The 17,913-nt window shown below is 38.7% G+C and overlaps 1 protein-coding gene across 3 annotated transcripts in view; it reads right to left on the bottom strand.

The window, feature by feature from the left end:
* RFX4 (regulatory factor X4) overlaps positions 1–17,913 on the bottom strand; it is a 96,142-nt gene that overhangs the window by 35,428 nt on the left and 42,801 nt on the right. For all 3 annotated transcript variants that reach the window (XM_027886658.1, XM_027886659.1, XM_027886660.1), the window contains 5 exons: positions 12,031–12,092; positions 7,020–7,233; positions 6,100–6,177; positions 4,120–4,283; positions 1,671–1,771 (listed from right to left, as the gene is read on the bottom strand). In XM_027886658.1, coding sequence (XP_027742459.1) covers positions 1,671–1,771; positions 4,120–4,283; positions 6,100–6,177; positions 7,020–7,233; positions 12,031–12,092 — 619 coding nt within the window. The remainder of the gene's footprint in view (positions 1–1,670; positions 1,772–4,119; positions 4,284–6,099; positions 6,178–7,019; positions 7,234–12,030; positions 12,093–17,913) is intronic.

The raw sequence follows: 17,913 nt of genomic DNA, 5'->3' as shown, positions 1-17,913 counted from the left end.
GTGGCCACATAAAATTCACTCAACCCAGTTTTCACGTAATTTAAACATTGACCTAAAACCTTAAATCTGGATGCTCGATCAGTTTTAGAGAGGCATATTACAAGCAATGATTTATAGATGCTGTGAATAATGAGGTGACAAGAGAAACGTGGAGGACAATGGGAGGGCTTTGCTTTTTCAGCATGGCAAATTTTCTCTTGCTACACAAAAGAACTGAAGACCAGAAAGAACTGTTTAATGGGAAGAAAAATGATGGTGCAAGAAGAAGTGGGCATAAAACATCAATAGCTACCTTATGTGTGGAAATGAGAAAAGGTGGCTAAATCTTAATGCAAACAAGTTTTGGAGGAGTCTTTTGACTGAAGTAGTAGGAGCTAAACTCTGATACAGTTTCAGGTAGAATATGATCAGAGTTTCTGAAAGTGATTGCATGACATGCTAATACATTATGGACCTAGGTGACCCAGGAGGTACTTGCCAGTCCTCTGCTCCTATTTTAGCTCTTTGCAAGCAATATGGACCTTGTATTAAGATATACATTTCCTATACTTGGAAAATGAACTTATAAAATGCTGTATTGTGCATGTTTTGTCTGTAACCTGTGACCCTGGAACTCCAAACACTACCAAAGCTTGCAGTTACTCCTTTCAGTACCTCCATTGGCTGCGTACACTATCGCCAATTCTGATGAGGAGGAAAAAATTGCAGAAGCAACAAAGGCTCATGTAAAAGGCAGGATGCACACAATATTTTCCTTATATCAAAATTACCAGACTTGTAGATATATCCAAAGGGAAGTTAGATGTGGCCGCAGAGTGTTTTCCCTCTGTACTGTACACAGGGGCAGTTAAAGAATACAGACTGAGAATGACGAGAGGGTGCACTGCCCAACTCTTTCTCTCTGCCTATAAGACTGGAAAAGATTTTGTTGCTGAAGATTCTCAGCATTTTTGAACTGACAAAGATGTGGTAAACCATATTCTTAGTTCTGATTTTGTTTAATTTTTAAAACAAATCAGTAAACAATTCAAAACTCCCTAAAATCAGTTGTTCCAACTTTCATCCTGACTGTTCTCAGTAAAATATACACCTAATTTTCCACGCTGATCAAAATAGTTAATCCTTCTCCTAAATTAGTTTTTTTTTTTCTTTTAACTTTGTGGTGTGGAATTTAGTGCTCATGAAAGGCAAAGAATTGAGAGCCGTGAAATAAAGCAGGCTTTATCAATAGGTGATGTGCACTGCAGGCATCTACAAAGCACGTCTGAAAAGGACTAGTGCCCTTTCCTGTGGTGACAGGGTAATTTGATCTCCTTCATTTTTAACTCTGGCACTTTTTTGAGTAAGGGCCTCAAGCTGTATTCAAATTCTGCTAGCCTAAAGGTTTGTTTAATAATTTTCTTTGCCTAATATCATCCCTAATGTTTGCTTACTATAAACAAAATTAATTTCTTATCAGAATCCACAGGAAAGGAAAAGAAATTCTCATTTTGAGTAGCACCTCCTTTCACTAAATGAGGTTGGTTCTCATGAACAAGTGAAGAGTGTGAATGCAAGATTTATAATGATGACTGGTTCCTAAAAGAGCACTCATCTCACTTGCAATTACTTTGTAATCAACAAACACTACACATCCCAGTTTAACAGGAGAGAGATTGAGCAATACATACATTCAAATTTGATATTTCGTAGGTTTTCTGGCAAATCATGGAGAGCTACTTTCAGCCACTCATCCAGTTGCTTTGCAAACTTTCGGATAACCTGCGTCAAACTGGAAAAAGGAATCACTACGTCAGAACACATTTACTCTCTGCATTATACTATAAAATCTGAACATGTGGGGACCACGAGTCATTTATTTACAACGCATTATTATGCAGAGTTGTTAACATATTTAGTCCATAGGCACAAAGAACAACTTCTGAAAACTTTTGCAGCAAAAGCAAAATATACCACCATGTTCAAAACCTCACAAAGAATGAAAGTCTCTGTGTGGCACTGCTTTAATACTTACAAACAGTATTCTTACAGGAAATAAAATCATTCATACTCTGTACAAATATAAGATCACAACCATTTAAAGAAGATAATAAATTGAAGTTTCGATTTCTGCTCAGCTGTGCCCACATTTATACAGACGTACACAGGGATGTTCAAGCAGAGCAACAATCAGCTATGCTGCAGGCCAGAGCCAGTGAGTGGGGATGATGAGGGGGGTGGTGGGGGGAGGAATGTTCAGGCCAAGCCCACACAGGTGGGGGAAATAGGGGTGGAGCAGGACCTGCCTGCTTAGCTCTGCACAGGACTGCAACTTTCCCAGACAAGTGAGATTTCTCTCTTCTCCCTTGCTACCCACCCCTGATAGATCCATAATTTCCTGTTAAACTTTGTAGGAGACTCATTCTGCTCTTCTTCTTAGAATCTCCGGTATAAGATGACAGTTTCCAGAGTGTTGTGCAGGGGACCCTAACAGCTGGATCTGATAGACAAAGCTGAACTGCCTGTAGCAATAGTAGAGACTCACAAATGAGAGAGAGAGAGGAAAGGTACAAGGAACTTTCCTCTTCCAACCAGGAAGTTTTTTCTGTTTGTACTCCCACCACACTGCACTGAGAACAGATGCAGTAAAATAAACACGGCCACAGGCCTGCTCTGCTCCCCAAAGACACCTAAAGGGGAAAAGGGATGGATGACAACTGCTGTGCTCACTAAAAAGTGGCTTTTCTGGATAGCCAGAATTTGTTCCCAGGAAGTATCTCAGAGGATTCTGGCTGAGTCAGCAAGATTTCCTGCAGGAGCTTCCATTGCAATGAGACCCTTCTTCACCCCCTCCAGAGCAGGCTATGGCTTAATAGCCACAATCTGGCCCTTTATATGCATTACAAAAGTCTATATTCACACTCAAGTCTCTCCTTATTTGCTATGAAAGAACTAAGCAGCTTGAGAAAAGGACTGCTGTTCTGTTTAATCCTTCCAATGAAATAGATTTGGAGAGGGGGGGGGGGAAGAAAAGCCTGTAAAAATGTACATGTCTTATCAAGAAAAGCCCATGCTTATAACAGATTCCTTGTGTAAAAAATACCTTGCCTGTAATTCTGTACTTTAGCAGTCATGAAATGCACACAGGGGAGCAGAAAAACATCCTAAAAACATTTTCCATAATTAGAGACACTTTAAAATCTCGGGGGCTAAATACACAGCACCAATAAGAAACTCCTAGAGCAATATTCTTAACAAATTGCTCCACGTCAGGAGTGCATCAGCCAAATAATACTAAAGATGTACAAATATATCTAGAAAGATAGTTTCCTGATATTCATTTTAGGAAAACCAAAGGGGGAGTCATGTTGACTCCACTCAGTGACTACACTTTTTGCTGTGGACTGTCGATCTTTCCTACATAAACAAGACTGGTAGGAAGAGAATATCTGAAATCTACCACATGGATTGGAAAAGTGAATTTGGCTTTGAAACAACACAGGTAAACACTTCTTAAATAAAGTGATCCTAAGCCAATCATGCTTCTGTTCTTCATAGGATAGCATTAAAATTAAATCAGCTTCTTCAAGGTTTCACAGGTATGATCTTAATGTTCTATATTCCTGGCAAGCAGAATAACAATTGGGTTCCAAGACTGTATACAGAGACAAATGCTTAGGTTGCAGTGCCTGAATATGCATGGGAATATTTACAGAGTGGTCAGGCCATCTTCTCTAGTCATGATGATCCAGAATAGTTATGTTGTTATCCCAGACTAGGAGAAAAGTGTCAGAAATTTTCAGAAGATGGTGTGGCACTCTGCAACCTCTAGACTTCTGACATTCCCTGAAAGTTGCGACAAAACTATCAGCTGAATGTTAAGAAACCAAGAAGGTGGTATCCTTCATCCCATAGAAACTCCAAACCCTCCAAGTTTTTCATAATACAAGTCTTATTAAAATCTGAATGTTTCTTGAGGAACATGTAAGCTCTTCAACTCCTTTCAGTTGACACCGTGATTTAAACTCAGAAAATGGGCGGCAGCAAGCAGCTTTCTGAGAACTGGTGTCATTCTTGAAGAAAACACATGCAACAAAGACAGCTGAGCTAGAAAGGGTCAGTGCTGTGAGCTATACTGACCTGTCAGGTAAGGCTTGTAGTACTGTTGGCATCAAAACTCCAGAAATTGCCTTGTACAGAATTGAATCACAAACTCCCACTATATTCACTACAGTTGAAGAACCCAATACGGGCAGCATATGAGGAGGCATCCCTTGCCAAAAGTGCAGAAGAAAACTTTGAACCTGCAATCACGAGAAGAAGCAGGGATGTTTAAATTAAAATAACCAAAGGCCACAAATACCCCTCTCTTGAAAGGATCCTGCTTACATGGCATTCGTTTTAGCCCCAGAGCTGGTCTGGTGGTGTGCCACACAGGCAAGGCATATTCCTTAATTAGACAGGCTCATACTGTAACACAGCACACAGTGGAATAATCAACCAAAGGCTGAGGAGACATTCTGAGTTGGTTACTGGGTGTCTTTGTGTTACTACAGCAGAGAGACCCATGGGAACCACTGTATTTTTACCTTCCATCAGTGGCTGGTGAGTGTAACTCTTTGGCTTCCACATGTCAAGCCTTTTTCTCTCTGTTTGCTCTCTGACCCTGTATACAAAGGAATGCAATCTAGGATTTGGTGTAGTGAGGGAGAGGAGGATAGCACATGACCTAAAGAGGTCAATACACCATTTTCTGCCTTCATTTTGGAAAGAACACTACACTTTTGGATTTCTTCTTTCCTCCAGTATGAAGGAAAAAGAAGAAAAAATGGAGAAATGCAAAAAGAAAAAAAAAAAAAAGGAGATTTCGGACACAGCAAAATATATATATGAAAAATTTAATTTAGGAAACAAAGATGTTATTTAGAGAATGAGAGGATCAGTTCCACAGGGGTCAGAACACTGGCATTCATGAATAATAACCTGCATGCAACCTGTAGTGAAGTAAATAACTACACCAGGTACCGTATGGAATATTTGCCATTTATGTATTGTTGCTGCTCAACCCCTTCCCCACCACTGATCCTGATAAACAGATTCCCTAACAAAATATAGCATCCTGCTCTTAAGAAAGTATTCTGAGACTCACCCAGCTATATTTCCCGAATACGTATCACATATTTTTCTCACAGGGAAACTTCTAGACTGGGTAACAACAGTGCAAAACCAGATTTAAACCAGAAGATTGTGAGAATTAAACAATGAGTGGAAGAAAAGCAAGGAATTTCTTCCCATTGTTCAGAAGACAGAGTCAAAAGACCCATTTCCTTTGATTTTTTTTTTCCAGGACATGAATGTCATAGTTGAATCAGGTCCTCAGCATCTCTACTGTCAGATTTGCTTTCCTGGATTGAAAGCCTTCTTCCCATGTAATATAAAACTGCTTGTATTCCATTAATATTTTTTTTTTTCAGCTCTAGTTACAAAGCTGCCTGCATGCACTGCCAGAAACCCCTCAGATTAGGTCAGATATGCAACAGCTACAAACCTTATCCACCTCTAAGAGATGGCATTAGCTGCCAAGCAGTGTGTGTGTTCCTAGCTGTGCTGCAGTACAGCTGAGCAACTGGATACTTCAGCTACAGTTTTCTGGGATATTTGGGAGGCTGTAAGCCCCCCATCACTCTGCATCATTGTTAACAGACCAGGAGAGCCCACTGTTTTGGCTGTGACACCCGCCCTGGGTCTGTGCTGAACGCTGAGAGGAATTCCTTCAAACTGCTCAGTCCCAACAGAAAGCTTCGAAAAGCTGTGGTGGACACACTTCTTGAGTTGTGGATTGTCCCATGTCTTGTAAGGGGATATTGCTACCTTAATCCTGCTGGAGAACAAAGGGACAGAAACATTTCCACTGCTTTTGTTCCTCCAACTCACACAGCATTAAAAGTGAGATTTAGTGCTATCACTCACAGAGTATACACTCAAGTATACCTATTATTCATTGTTCATGAAAAGGATTGACCACCACAGAACTGTAAGTTTGCAATATCACACACAAAATATGGTCTCAGATCCGTTAATATCTTATGTGTAATCATTAAACCACAACTGTGACCATACCTCATCAAAGTTTGCTCTTATTACAGTGTCTAGTATCCTCTGACAGTGAGTCCTATACATCATAATGAAGGTAGAAACCTGAAAAAGAATGAGGGAGACACACAAAAGATCATTCTACTTTAAGAAATCTGCTTTTTAAAAATCAGAATACAGAACACAGAAGAAGTAAGTTTTTTCTTATCTTACCTATGTGCAACTGCAAAAATAATGAAATCAGTTAGCTTCTGGTTAGATTAGTTATATTAGCTGTAAAATGAGTTTTCTTCTTAAAAGTAAATTCTCCCTTTGAATTCATGGATTTTTCTATGTCAATGGGAATTCTTCAAATGTGAGAGGAGCAAAAAGCCTCAGTGAGATCAAAGACGAGAATGTGGCCCTAATTAGGACATAAAGAACTATAAAACCCTATTCTTTTGTCCACTTTACATTGATACTACACATGTGAATAGAACCAGAAAACTAGCAAGCTCAGCCAAGAGAAGCCAGAGCATTTTTGGCATATGTGCAGATAGGATTCTCTAAATTTCTAGTCTTGAAGGATAAGAAATGCACTAAGTCCCCCTCTGCTCAAGAAAGCATCAGAACTGTTGTTCAGTTTACCATCAAATGTGTTCACAGATTAGAGAGCTATAAGGTATTTAAAAAGTTGCCCTCAAACCTCACCTGCTGTATGTAGTGTAACTTTTAAAGGAGTGTGCATGGGCTTTAGAAATACTGCACAGCTGATAGTGTCCGCTGCCTATTTTAGGGGAAAATATTTCTTCCTATTAGATGAAGTAATTCAGTCCCCCATAAATCAAGCCAAAGCATTATTAAACTTACTCTAATTTAAAGTCTTTATATTGTAGACAAAGCTTTCATCCAGAGCGGGGAAAAAAAAAAAACCAAGACAAGCTGAGAAAAGATTCCCAAAGTGTTACCTTCTCCTCTGGCAGACTGGCTGGCAGATTTAGATCTTTGACATTTGGAAACTCTGGCAGTAACGTTCCCAGTTTGGATCGTGGTGAATACGCCACTGTCTGTTTGGTTACTTCTTTTTTTCCTGTTTCGTTGACCCAAGCTGCTCCTTTTTTAGAATACATCACATCATAATACTGGGAGTTTTCTTTCACTGCAATTCCGTAATAATGGTACCTGACACACAGAGATGTATATTTTATAAAGTGGATTGTTTGAAATTTAAAAATAAAATATATGGAGGCAAGACAAACTGATAATATTAATGATTTGTACAGGAAAACACATTGGACAATATAGTTTGCATGTTATTTTTTATAGTTTGCATATTATTAACTAGTATTGATTAACAAGTATTGCAGTAATATATTGAGCTTACTTATTTTCATTCTTTGTGATTCTGTTGCAGGGCAGGAAAAAAAGGAATTCCATTTTTTTCTTCTTAGTTAAAAAAAAAAAAAAGGAAAAAGTGTACTAAAGCTACTTGTTGGCAGAGCTCTGCTGTGCAGCTGCTCCTTTAGTTCAGCAATAAGCAGAAGTACAGACCCTCTGGACTGGCTCTTCTGTTGTTATTTCAGTTCCCTGATTCTCAGACTGTTGAGGGCTGGTTTGGTCCCTGAAAAGCATGAGTCTTTATTGCAAATGGGTTGGTCAGAAATGTTTCAAAAATTGAAAACACTTCAAAGAAAAGAGGAGGAGGGGGAAAGGCTTCTGCTGGAAATCAGTGAATGGTAGGAAATGTACAGTTCAGATTATTTCCTTCATATCCTACATCAGCATATCTAGACTTAGATCACTGAGGGATGCTATTCAACACTAACAGTCTCAGCAGACCACCCTGGGAATTTCACAGTGTGGTTGTGCTATAAAAATGGATTGATGGCCTTAATGCACAAGTTTATTCTACAACTCAGCTTTATTGGAGGTGCTGATGGAAGTAGTGATTATCAAGTAAAACTCTTGCATCAAAGGAGCAAAGGTAATCTTAGCCTTTCCATAATTTCCTAACTTCTACTTCAGTTTCTCAGCTTTAGGAACCATCAGCTAGATTTGTAATGATTGCAAAAGGCATCATAAGATTGTATTGCTGGTATACTTTTGCATCAGCCTAATTTCCTAGACAGTGTTTTCAGTGGTCCTCCACTTTTCAACTTACACCTATCAGATCACAGTAAGACATTGTCTTCTGAATCCCACTACAGTGGCACAAGAAGTTATAATCTCCGGATGTTTGTTGTACTCTCCAGTCAGTTACTATTTCAGAGTGCTGCCACCAGATCTGTTCACTTGAATAGACACAAATTTAGGTAAAACTGGCTGGTTCTACAAAGCTCACCAATTAAACTAATGAAAGAGTAGCATCTAACTGATGGTACTTTAACTCAGGTGACTCTTTTTTCCTTTTTTCACTTGGTTATTCACCCACAGGTCAGTGCATGCCAAAATCCCCCTCAGAAAAATGGTGGCAAAGAGCTAGAAATCTAGTCTTGTCTACCAGCAGAGATGGGCTGAGAGGAGGCCTGGGGAGTTGTAGCAAACTTCTAGTACATGATGCCCTTGCCATGCCCACAGAGGACATTCCATATTTTCCTTTAAAAATAAAAGCTATTTTGAACTCAGTATTGAATAATCCAAGCTAAATTTATTAAAACATCAAATTGTCATGTTATGAAAGGGATTTCCTGTCTTCAAGACCTTAGAAAGCCACACTGTTGGCTCCAAGTATGCCCATCAGAGCTTAGGGCAAAACATGCATTTTGTACCAGAAACCAGGCTCCAGGCTGTTTGTGACCTGTCACAGATAACTAATGGCAAGTTTGTGCTGACACTGGGGTCATGACACCAGCTAGAGAAGTTTGGCTTTTTAGCTTGAGCAGTAACACCCCAGTTTGGTCCCTGGCAGTTGCCACATATACACTGCACATGAGAGCCATAAAACTTCTGTATGTCCTCTGTGCTACCTCTGGGGTAGGGGAAACCAGAAGGAAATGCTACAGGGAGTTAGCACCAGAAATTGCTGAGGGAAGGGGGGGCAGAGGGAAGAAGTGAGAACAAGCAGGACTGTTAAGTTTCTAGAAGGACTGAGAGGTTTGTATAATATAAACAGAGGTCAATCTTATATCAAGTTTTGTCTTAAAAAAAACCAAAAACAAACCCAAACTGAAAAATGTAGTAAAATTTCACTGTGCATTATTTAATTCCTAATATATTGCACTTGGCAGTAAACTGTACAAAAGATTTTTCTGTGTAGCTTCAAAATCATATAGACAGCAATAGCCAAATTAACGCCAAAGTTTTTCCGGACAGCTTCTTCCTTCAGCAATTTTACCATCCCAACTGGCCAAAACTCACTGGAGTAGTTTACACAGAGTCTTTTTCAAGCATTTTTTGTATTTCTATCAGGAAAAAAACCCCAACCAACCAACAACAATAAACAAACAAAACCCCAAACAATCCAGTAAACAGGGCTTGAAACTTCGATCTGCTGAATAATAATATGCAGACAACATAATTCTTTTTGTGGAATGCTTTTTCCCCTCATGTATAACTCCTTTAAAGAAAGAAGCAAAATTCCCTTCACACCATGTATCTTCCATAGGTTTAACTAACGTCTTGTGTTCGTAATTGAAGAGTTTCAGACTACAGAAAGAAATTTCAGTACAGAAAGAAATTGGCTTTTCTGTTTAGCTGCCTTCTCATGGCTCACCTGTGGTGGAACTGTATTTGAGCTCGGTAAGACAGAGAACAGCTGCATGCTTACACCAATAAACCCGGCTGCAGGGAAGAAAGGCTCACAACTGATGGCCAGGAGAACAGCATCATTGTAGCTCTGAACTTTGTAATGTTACAAGGCAGCTGTGCTATAAAAAGACTGAAGGCAGAGCAGTGTGAAGTCAGATAATCTTAACCACTTCTGCGGCAGAATTTCCTTTGGCAGTAGCAGGGAAGTGGAATGAAAATCATACTGGCAGCAATCGGTCAGCACAGTTGGTGATAAAAGAACTGAAGTGCTAATGTCTAAAGTAATTTCTTTACGTAACACTTAATTGGAAAGCAGTCAGATGTTTCTGAAAACAAAACCAGAGCTCAGTTACAGCTGTGCTGGGTCTACCACGGAGTGTATTTATCCTAAAGAATTACAGCATGCATGTGGTTTCTCTGTGTAACAGAAACCCCTTCTTATTTGCTATATAGGGAGCAGAGCCGTTGCAGAAGTGGCGTGAAAGGAGCATGGGACCTGAAAGCTGCTCTGTCAGGTAGGCAGGTTAGGGGGAAATTATGCAAGAAATATTAAGTCTCATTGATTTTTAGCCCCACTGAGAGTAAAGAGATAGCTTTTGGAGGTGCAAGACACCTTAGTCAGCAGATCAGGAGTGTTTTGCCCCTCTGAGACTCCTGGAGCAGTGGGTGGAGCTCCAGTTTGGAAATACAGCAGTGCTCACTCCTTTCATTAAATGGGAAGACAAATAACAAAATTGTAGCTCAGGTTAGAGTGATTTGATGGCTCACAGTGGTACTCTCATATTGATGCAACCATAAAGCAACTTGTGCACACTGTCACTCTGTCTTTATGAACCTCCATGAAACTTATATTCAGTGCTAAATCCTGATCCTCTGATTCTAGACCTGTCATGTTTTCCTAAAATGCTGTTGGACTAACCCAGAATTTCCACCTGAGAGATTTTTGGTGGCTTTTATGAGTGATGATACACTAAATCTGAATTTGCATTTGAGAATGGATTTCAAATCTTCAATTAGCTCCTTTAATATGCCTGCTCCAGAAAAAGAAAGCTTAGTTATAAAAACTAAGAAAATATCAAGCTGGGGTAAAGGATATTTTGTCCCATCAAAGAGATACTGCTTGGCAGGTATAACTTTTTAGAAAACTACAGTAGAGCTATTTTTAATGGTATTTCTTTTAGCATCTTAGTTTCTTTTTTCCTTTAAAAAGTAGGTCATTCTAGCTTGCGTATATAAGTTCAATTCTAATAAAATAATTCTTTCTCAGCATTTAGGAATATTATGTTTCTAGACTGTGTCGTGAAAGAGAAACTTTAGCAACAAAATTCTGCAAACACACCATCTCAGATTTTAATTTTCCTCTCCACAGTTTTCTGCTTGTGAACTACAGACACTGTCCTTATGCTACCCTGTAGGATTCTGTGAAGGTTAATCAAGAAAAGTAGATTTTAGTATTTTACGGGCTTTACATTTGCCAAAAGAAGATTTAAAGCTCCACTTGAAAAATTTCATGGAGTCCACAAGCAGAAAAAAAGTATAAAAACATTACTGTATCCACTTCATAAATTGATAGAATTACATCCTGTCAACAACCGGAAAAAGTCAAGGAAGGGCATTCTTCATTCACAATTAGTTTCTCATTCTGGAATTCGGATGAACTGCTTTCAGGAAGCATAATCTTTTGGGTAAGGCAATAAATTTAATCCTTTAATCACTTAGAGGTATGTTGGGTTTCATTACAGGCAAAATGGAGATTAAATACCGGTGTGTGAACAATTTCATTTTAGGCCAATGCGTGTTCCTACCTAAACTCTGGATAGCATTCTGACACTGGTCCTCTAAACAGAAGCATGATGCTAACCTGCTGCCATTTCCCAGCCTCCAACAGTAGCTCCAATACTCCTGGATGTGAGTATGATATCATTTTAGTGATGATATCCTGGATGTGAATGTCTTTCATGTTGTGTAAAATGAGTTGAGATGAAAAACAATATAGGAACAATATGGAAAATATTGCTGATAAAATCAGTAAAAAGCCTCCACTAGACCACCTTTGCAGGATCACTGCTAAATCAATAAGACAGTGTAAAGATTACAATGAAACCTCCATCAAAGTTGATTTAAAGTCCCCAATTGGACAAATTATTCCCTGTTCTTATACTATTCTATTCAGTAAAGCAAGAGCCAGATGGGGCCCTGTGCAGGATGATAATAATACCATACACAGCTTACTTTGATTGGCCTCTGGTTCCGAGTCTTCTTGTTGTTAGCTGTGGAAACTGTTGTCTTATTATCTGCAATTAAATAGGAACCAATATTAAGAAAAATGGAAAAGTGCATTTATTAATACTTAATTTAATATGGACTTTTAAGACAGAAAAGCAATGTCAGCAAAATACATGGCAGGAGAAATCAGAAATAAAGCTTTTTATTTTTTCCATTACTGAAAGAGGGGAGACTTTTAAACCTTAATATAACTCCATTAATTACCATTAATTTAAATACTTTTGGAAGTTACTGGAGTAGAACATATTTCCTAAAAATCTCAGATCAGTTCTGCCTCTAAACTAAGGAGGATTGTAATGAGAATTGGCCTACTGTTTATTCGTTAGCTTGCAGGATCAACAGAGTTCTCTATGGACCTTCACAAACCTGTCATTTAACACTTCTTTTTCTGAAAGATGATTCTCTGAAAAGATTTTGATATTTGACAGGGACACCATTTCTGCCAAGGAAGACTCTCAGTGACATTTGTAAAGATACACGTAATCAATTAATCCTCTATGGCAAACAAGTGCATCTCAAAACCGGCAGGATACTATCAAGAATCCAGACTCTAGTCTGTCAGCAGGCATTGAAAGAACATCGTTACTGTAAAACAAAACTTCTTTAGTGTCAGTTGCATTTAAGGAAATGGATTAATGACTGTAGATTGTGCCTTCAGTCATCAGAGCCTCTATCAACCAGGCTAATCCTGATGAAAAAGCTTTGCTGTAGTTGCTGGCAAGGAGGTGCTCAGAACCTCACAGGATTAAACCTGATTCTCAGTGTGGTCTGAAGTAGGAGGAAAATTTTTCTGCCAGAACAGTCATGCAAGAAAGACTGCAGCAAGCCCTGAAGAATCACTTGCAAAGGAATTTCTTCCTTTTAAAATTTGTAATCCATTTTAATTGTGTTTTCATTATTTAAATTGCTAAATGCTTCCTCTTTGGGTGGGAACACCAACGAAGATTAAAGGAAAACAAGAATACAAGATGGAATATAACTGCTCAGCTAGAAAAAAAGTCAATTCAAATTGATTAGATAATATAGATTTTTTTCTCCATTAACCATTTTACCACAGTGATAAATATTTAATCCTGATTGATGACTGAAAGCTTTGGAACATGTATTTGGATCAAAAGGTGCTACATAAATGAAGACATTACAATGTCACATATTTGACCATTTCAGTAATTTTTATTCTTTTTTTTTTTTTGCAAAAGGTATAATCATCTTTCATTTTTATCATTTAAAAATTGACCTGTGTTGGTTTCCAAGAGCTTTGCACGACGTGGCTGATGTCAAAAATGCAGTATAGACTCAGAGTCACTAGGTTGTTCAGCTTTAATTTCTGGAGCAAAACTTCAGCAAACAGTAAAACACTTTTGTGGAGCTGTGAAAGTTCAGCCTAGCTGTTTGATAAATGAGCAGACAGGCAAGCAGCCCTTCTTTCTTTTTTTGTATGGATTCAATGAAGCCTGCCTAAAGAACACCACATGCTGTTCCAGCTACTGATCTAACATTCCGCAACATCTCAGCCTTCCAAATTCCCTTTAATTACACATTAATCCCACCCCTCTCTCTTTCATTTTCTGCAGACAGGGTTGGGGGCTCCACAAGGCTGTGGGAAAAAAGGCAGTGTTGAAGAACTACTTTCTGAGGATGGTTTTTTTGGGCAAAGTTTTTTTTTTTTAGGGTTGGTTGCGCAGGGGTTTTTTGGGTAGGGTTTTTTTTTGGTGGCTATTGCCGTTCAGAAAGTACCATTCCTCTCCAAAAGTTGGTTTTTCAGCATTTAGCTTAATATTAGAGGTAGTTTTACTCTATTTTTTCTTTTGGAACGGGATGAACCCGTATTACTTTCAAGTCTTTCTAGTAGCAATGAAGTGTTACAATGCATACTGTAAGTGCTACTTTATGAACCATATGCCACCTGAGTTTCTGGGATTTAAATAAATCAGCCAATTTCTACATACCAGGGCAGAGGTGATAAGTAAAAGAGAAAAATAATGAAGCAGTTGATCAGATGATCCCTTTTTCTTTTCTTTATTTGTTTCTTTTTTAAATCCAGCTAATTTTAAATGAGATACACCTTTCAGAATACATCACTTAAAATACCATTTACCAATACTTTAAAAAGAAAAAAAAAAAAAAGATAATAATCTAGGAAACCTCTGGGAAAAAAAAGTCAGGATTTTTTTTTTTAATCTAATGCTGCATGTGTAAAGTATGTATAACATGACATATTCATACCTAGGTGCTTGTACACATAGGCACAGGTATTAATGTTTATGTTTGGAATAAAACAACACAAGTACTAAGAAAACTATCTGTTCATATAAATGTTTATATTAACTTATGTTTATGCAAATTGCTGTGCAATGATGCTGGTAAAGGCAGGACAAAGTGGAGTTCACCGTGTGCTGAAATCAATGGAAAAAGCAATGGGTTCAAAATGTTGATTTTTAAATCATTCTCTGAAAAGTCACTCTATAAAATATGTCATCATAGGTTTAATGTTTATTAATTTTTAAAAGCCTACACAGGAAAAGAGTTAATTTTTCGAACTTATGGGGAGGGAAGAGAATTCTAATTGTCAGACATGAAAATTCAGGTTTGGATCTGGAAACCGAGTTGGATCATTTTCCTTTCATCACTGCAGTGAAGTTGCACAAGCAAATGAATCAAGACCAGACCACGCAGTTTGAGCTGCTTTCTGAATGGAGCCCAATCCCTTTTCTCACAGAAGCTCTGGCTTCTCAACAGAAGCAGTGGTAAAAAGATCTCATGGGTGGTATCCAAGGGAATTTTGGAGTGAACGGACCTTTTTACCATTATCCTTCAGTGGAACTGAAATTTCATCTCACACTTCTCCAAAGCGAGCACAATTCCAGCTGCCCTATAAGATCTGCTGAGTAAAAAGGTACAGGTTTTACATTTTCCAAGCAAAATTTCACCTAAATTACATGGCAGTTTTGACTGCTGAGCATTATTTTGTGTTGGGTGTCTTTCTGGTTTTAAGACAGATGCAGGCAAGGAGTTTCACATGGAAATAACTTTTATCCCTACTACATTAGCCTCAGAAGCAAATGCTCCTGCAAATTTTTTCTCAGTTTCTAAACTTCAGTGTATTCCCTCTCTCTTTTCTCTGTGCTCTGCTTAAGACCTGATCTTACCTTCTGCCTACAGAAGACCTTTTATGCCTTTCTTGAATAAAAACATTAAGAACAGACTTATCTTTTCCCATATCCACAGTTCTGCTGGTGAGTGCCTACTGCACACATAAGAATCAGGCAGAATTCATTACATTATAGAACAATACATATATAGTTTACACCTTTTCAGGGGAACAGTATGACCAGGCCAGCATTAGTTTAACTCTTTTGCAGACAATCCTGAAACATGATTTTAAGAATGTCTGTGCAGGTAAGAACAGAAGGGTTCTTGCTGATGGGCAGTAACCTTGACAGTCTGAATGTATGGGACAGTCAAAGTGAATGCAGGAAAGAAAGGTCTTCTCATATTCTCCCGCACTGAGATTGCAAAACTGGTAGTACAAATTCAACATGTATTGCACAAATCTTGGAGCTGACAGGATTTTCATCCCATTTCCGCTTTTTAAACCAAATAGAGGCGTCTGAATAAACTTGAATTAAGTATCTAGTTACTTGTGTTTCTGGTCATCCTTAAAATAAGGCAATAAAAATTAAATGGGTTACTTGAGCATCCATGTAAAACACAAAGAGCTTTATGAGCAACAGCTAGAAAAATGCACTTCCTCTGCACAGTCTGCACAATCTATTAACCTTAGACATGGCAAGCTGCAGGAGCTTTCCTGTAACCCACAAGCGGCTGCAAGGGTGCATTCCTTCAACCTGATGACTGCCAGCTGTAATTTCTGCCACTGCCTCTCTCCTCACATCTCCAGTACTGTAACATTCCAACACAAGCAGAGCCAGGCCCAGATTTAAAATGAGGAATTGTAGAACCACAGAACAGCTTAGGTTGGAAGGGACCTTAAGGATCATCTAATTCCAAACATTCTGCCATGGGAGGGGATATTCTGCTGTCATCACTACACTGTGACCCATCATTTCTCATCACATTCACTATCAAACTGTGAACTTCACGTTTCCTAAGTATTCTATCTAAATTTGTCTAGGATATGAGATGTCAAAACAAATCAGGGGAAAAAAATACTATAAAGCATCTTATGTGCCTGTCCTAATGCAAATACATAAGAACAGAAGAAACCTGAGGTCTGGAAGTTTCTGAAGTAATTTTTTTTCCTCTCTTCTATGTCAAAACACTAATTTTTGCTCTAGGGGAGCAATAGGCAAAGGATGGCTTTTAGAAGGCTTTTCCTGGAACAATTTAAATTTCTGCTTTTCAAAAGGCACGGTCATTTTGTCAATGCATCTGTTCTAGAGGGACATTATTCTTCATGACTCTTATTCCTTTCTATTTGAAATAATTCTACCTATGCTTCTAGTACTTCAGAGTAATGTACTAAAATCAAACCAATTTGCAACCCAGCAACTGCCCTCTGCCAGAATGAGAAACAGATTCCAGGCTCTGTGCTCCCTAACTCTGTGAGGTTCTAAAGAGATTCTACGTACACTGGAATAAATTCTCTTTCCTCTGATAGCAATTCTTCATAACAGGGCCTAGCTCTGTTTATCTTAATTCAGATTTCAAGTCCCATACCGAGACAGTATGCTTTTCTTTTACAGAGTCAGATACAGAAGATCTGTGTTTATTTACCAACTTTTATTGTAATGTTTCAGTTTAAATCTTCTTTGCTATTGCACCAGCAAAGAAGCCAGTGATGGAAAACGTAAGTATATTGTCATAGAGCTGTGTTTTCCTTATTCTCATTGCTGTAAAAAACAAGCAATACTGGTATCCTCAGTCTTGAGTGGTAAGGGCAAGATTTTTCTGCTCATTCATCTTTGACCCAGTCGATACTGCTCCAGCTGGATCATTCTGGGGTTTCCCCTTCTGCTTCAGTACTTTTCAAAATCCTGTCCTGAGACAGTCTATTATTATTAACTGACAGATACCTTTTGGCTCAAAGATGGCTTGGGGCTTGTTTAACATCACATTGTCTTGAGGAAAGGGTCAAGAACGCTTGAACCAAGAAAATCCACCAATAGGAAAGAGCATAATCAAAGTAGTCCATTACAAAATACAATTCCTGTCTCTAAAATCCACCAAAACATGTAAAGTAAAGGAGAAGAGCTGTGACTGTGTCTATACCCTCTTTACTCCTTGCTTGCTTATTTGCATGGCCAGGAGGGAAGACTGTAATGTACTCTTGACCACAGTCCTGTGGTCTGTTTAGATTCAATAACCTTCCCATTTCTCTCCATTCACTTTAACAATTTTTGGATTAGGGCACAGTCTAGCTGTAGCGTAAGAACTTATTTCTATCACTGATACATCTCAACTGATACTGCAAAGCAAGGCAGAAAAGCCTGCTTGCACTTTCTCTAATGCCTGTGCCCAATTCTGCCTGTTATGGAGATCAGATTTTGTGAGGAACTCCAACTGAACTGGACCCTTTAGTGAAACTTGTGAGATATCTCCTCAAATTCATCTATGCACAACAATATCCTCCTTCAGCCGTTCCTCTGGCCAGATGGAACTCAGCCTAAGGCACAATCAAACAGTTTACTGCGTCCCAACAAAACTGCAGACATCAAATGCTCTGACTGAGATCCTCAGCTGAGCTGCAGCCACTTTGGTGCTGACTTGCTGAAGCCAAGCAGACCTAAAGCCCTGCACAACTCCCCTTGCTCTGTACTGGTGTCGGCCCGCTTGCTGCCACCACCCAGCATATCTATGGGGAAAGGC

The sequence above is a fragment of the Empidonax traillii genome, unplaced genomic scaffold (assembly GCF_003031625.1).
Source record: "Empidonax traillii isolate 1590-97213 ecotype Southwest subspecies unplaced genomic scaffold, ASM303162v1 scaffold191:size1449129, whole genome shotgun sequence".
Taxonomy (NCBI): domain Eukaryota; kingdom Metazoa; phylum Chordata; class Aves; order Passeriformes; family Tyrannidae; genus Empidonax; species Empidonax traillii.
The sequence above is the reverse complement of the archived record's forward strand: the minus strand, read 5'-3'. Positions and strand labels throughout refer to the sequence as shown.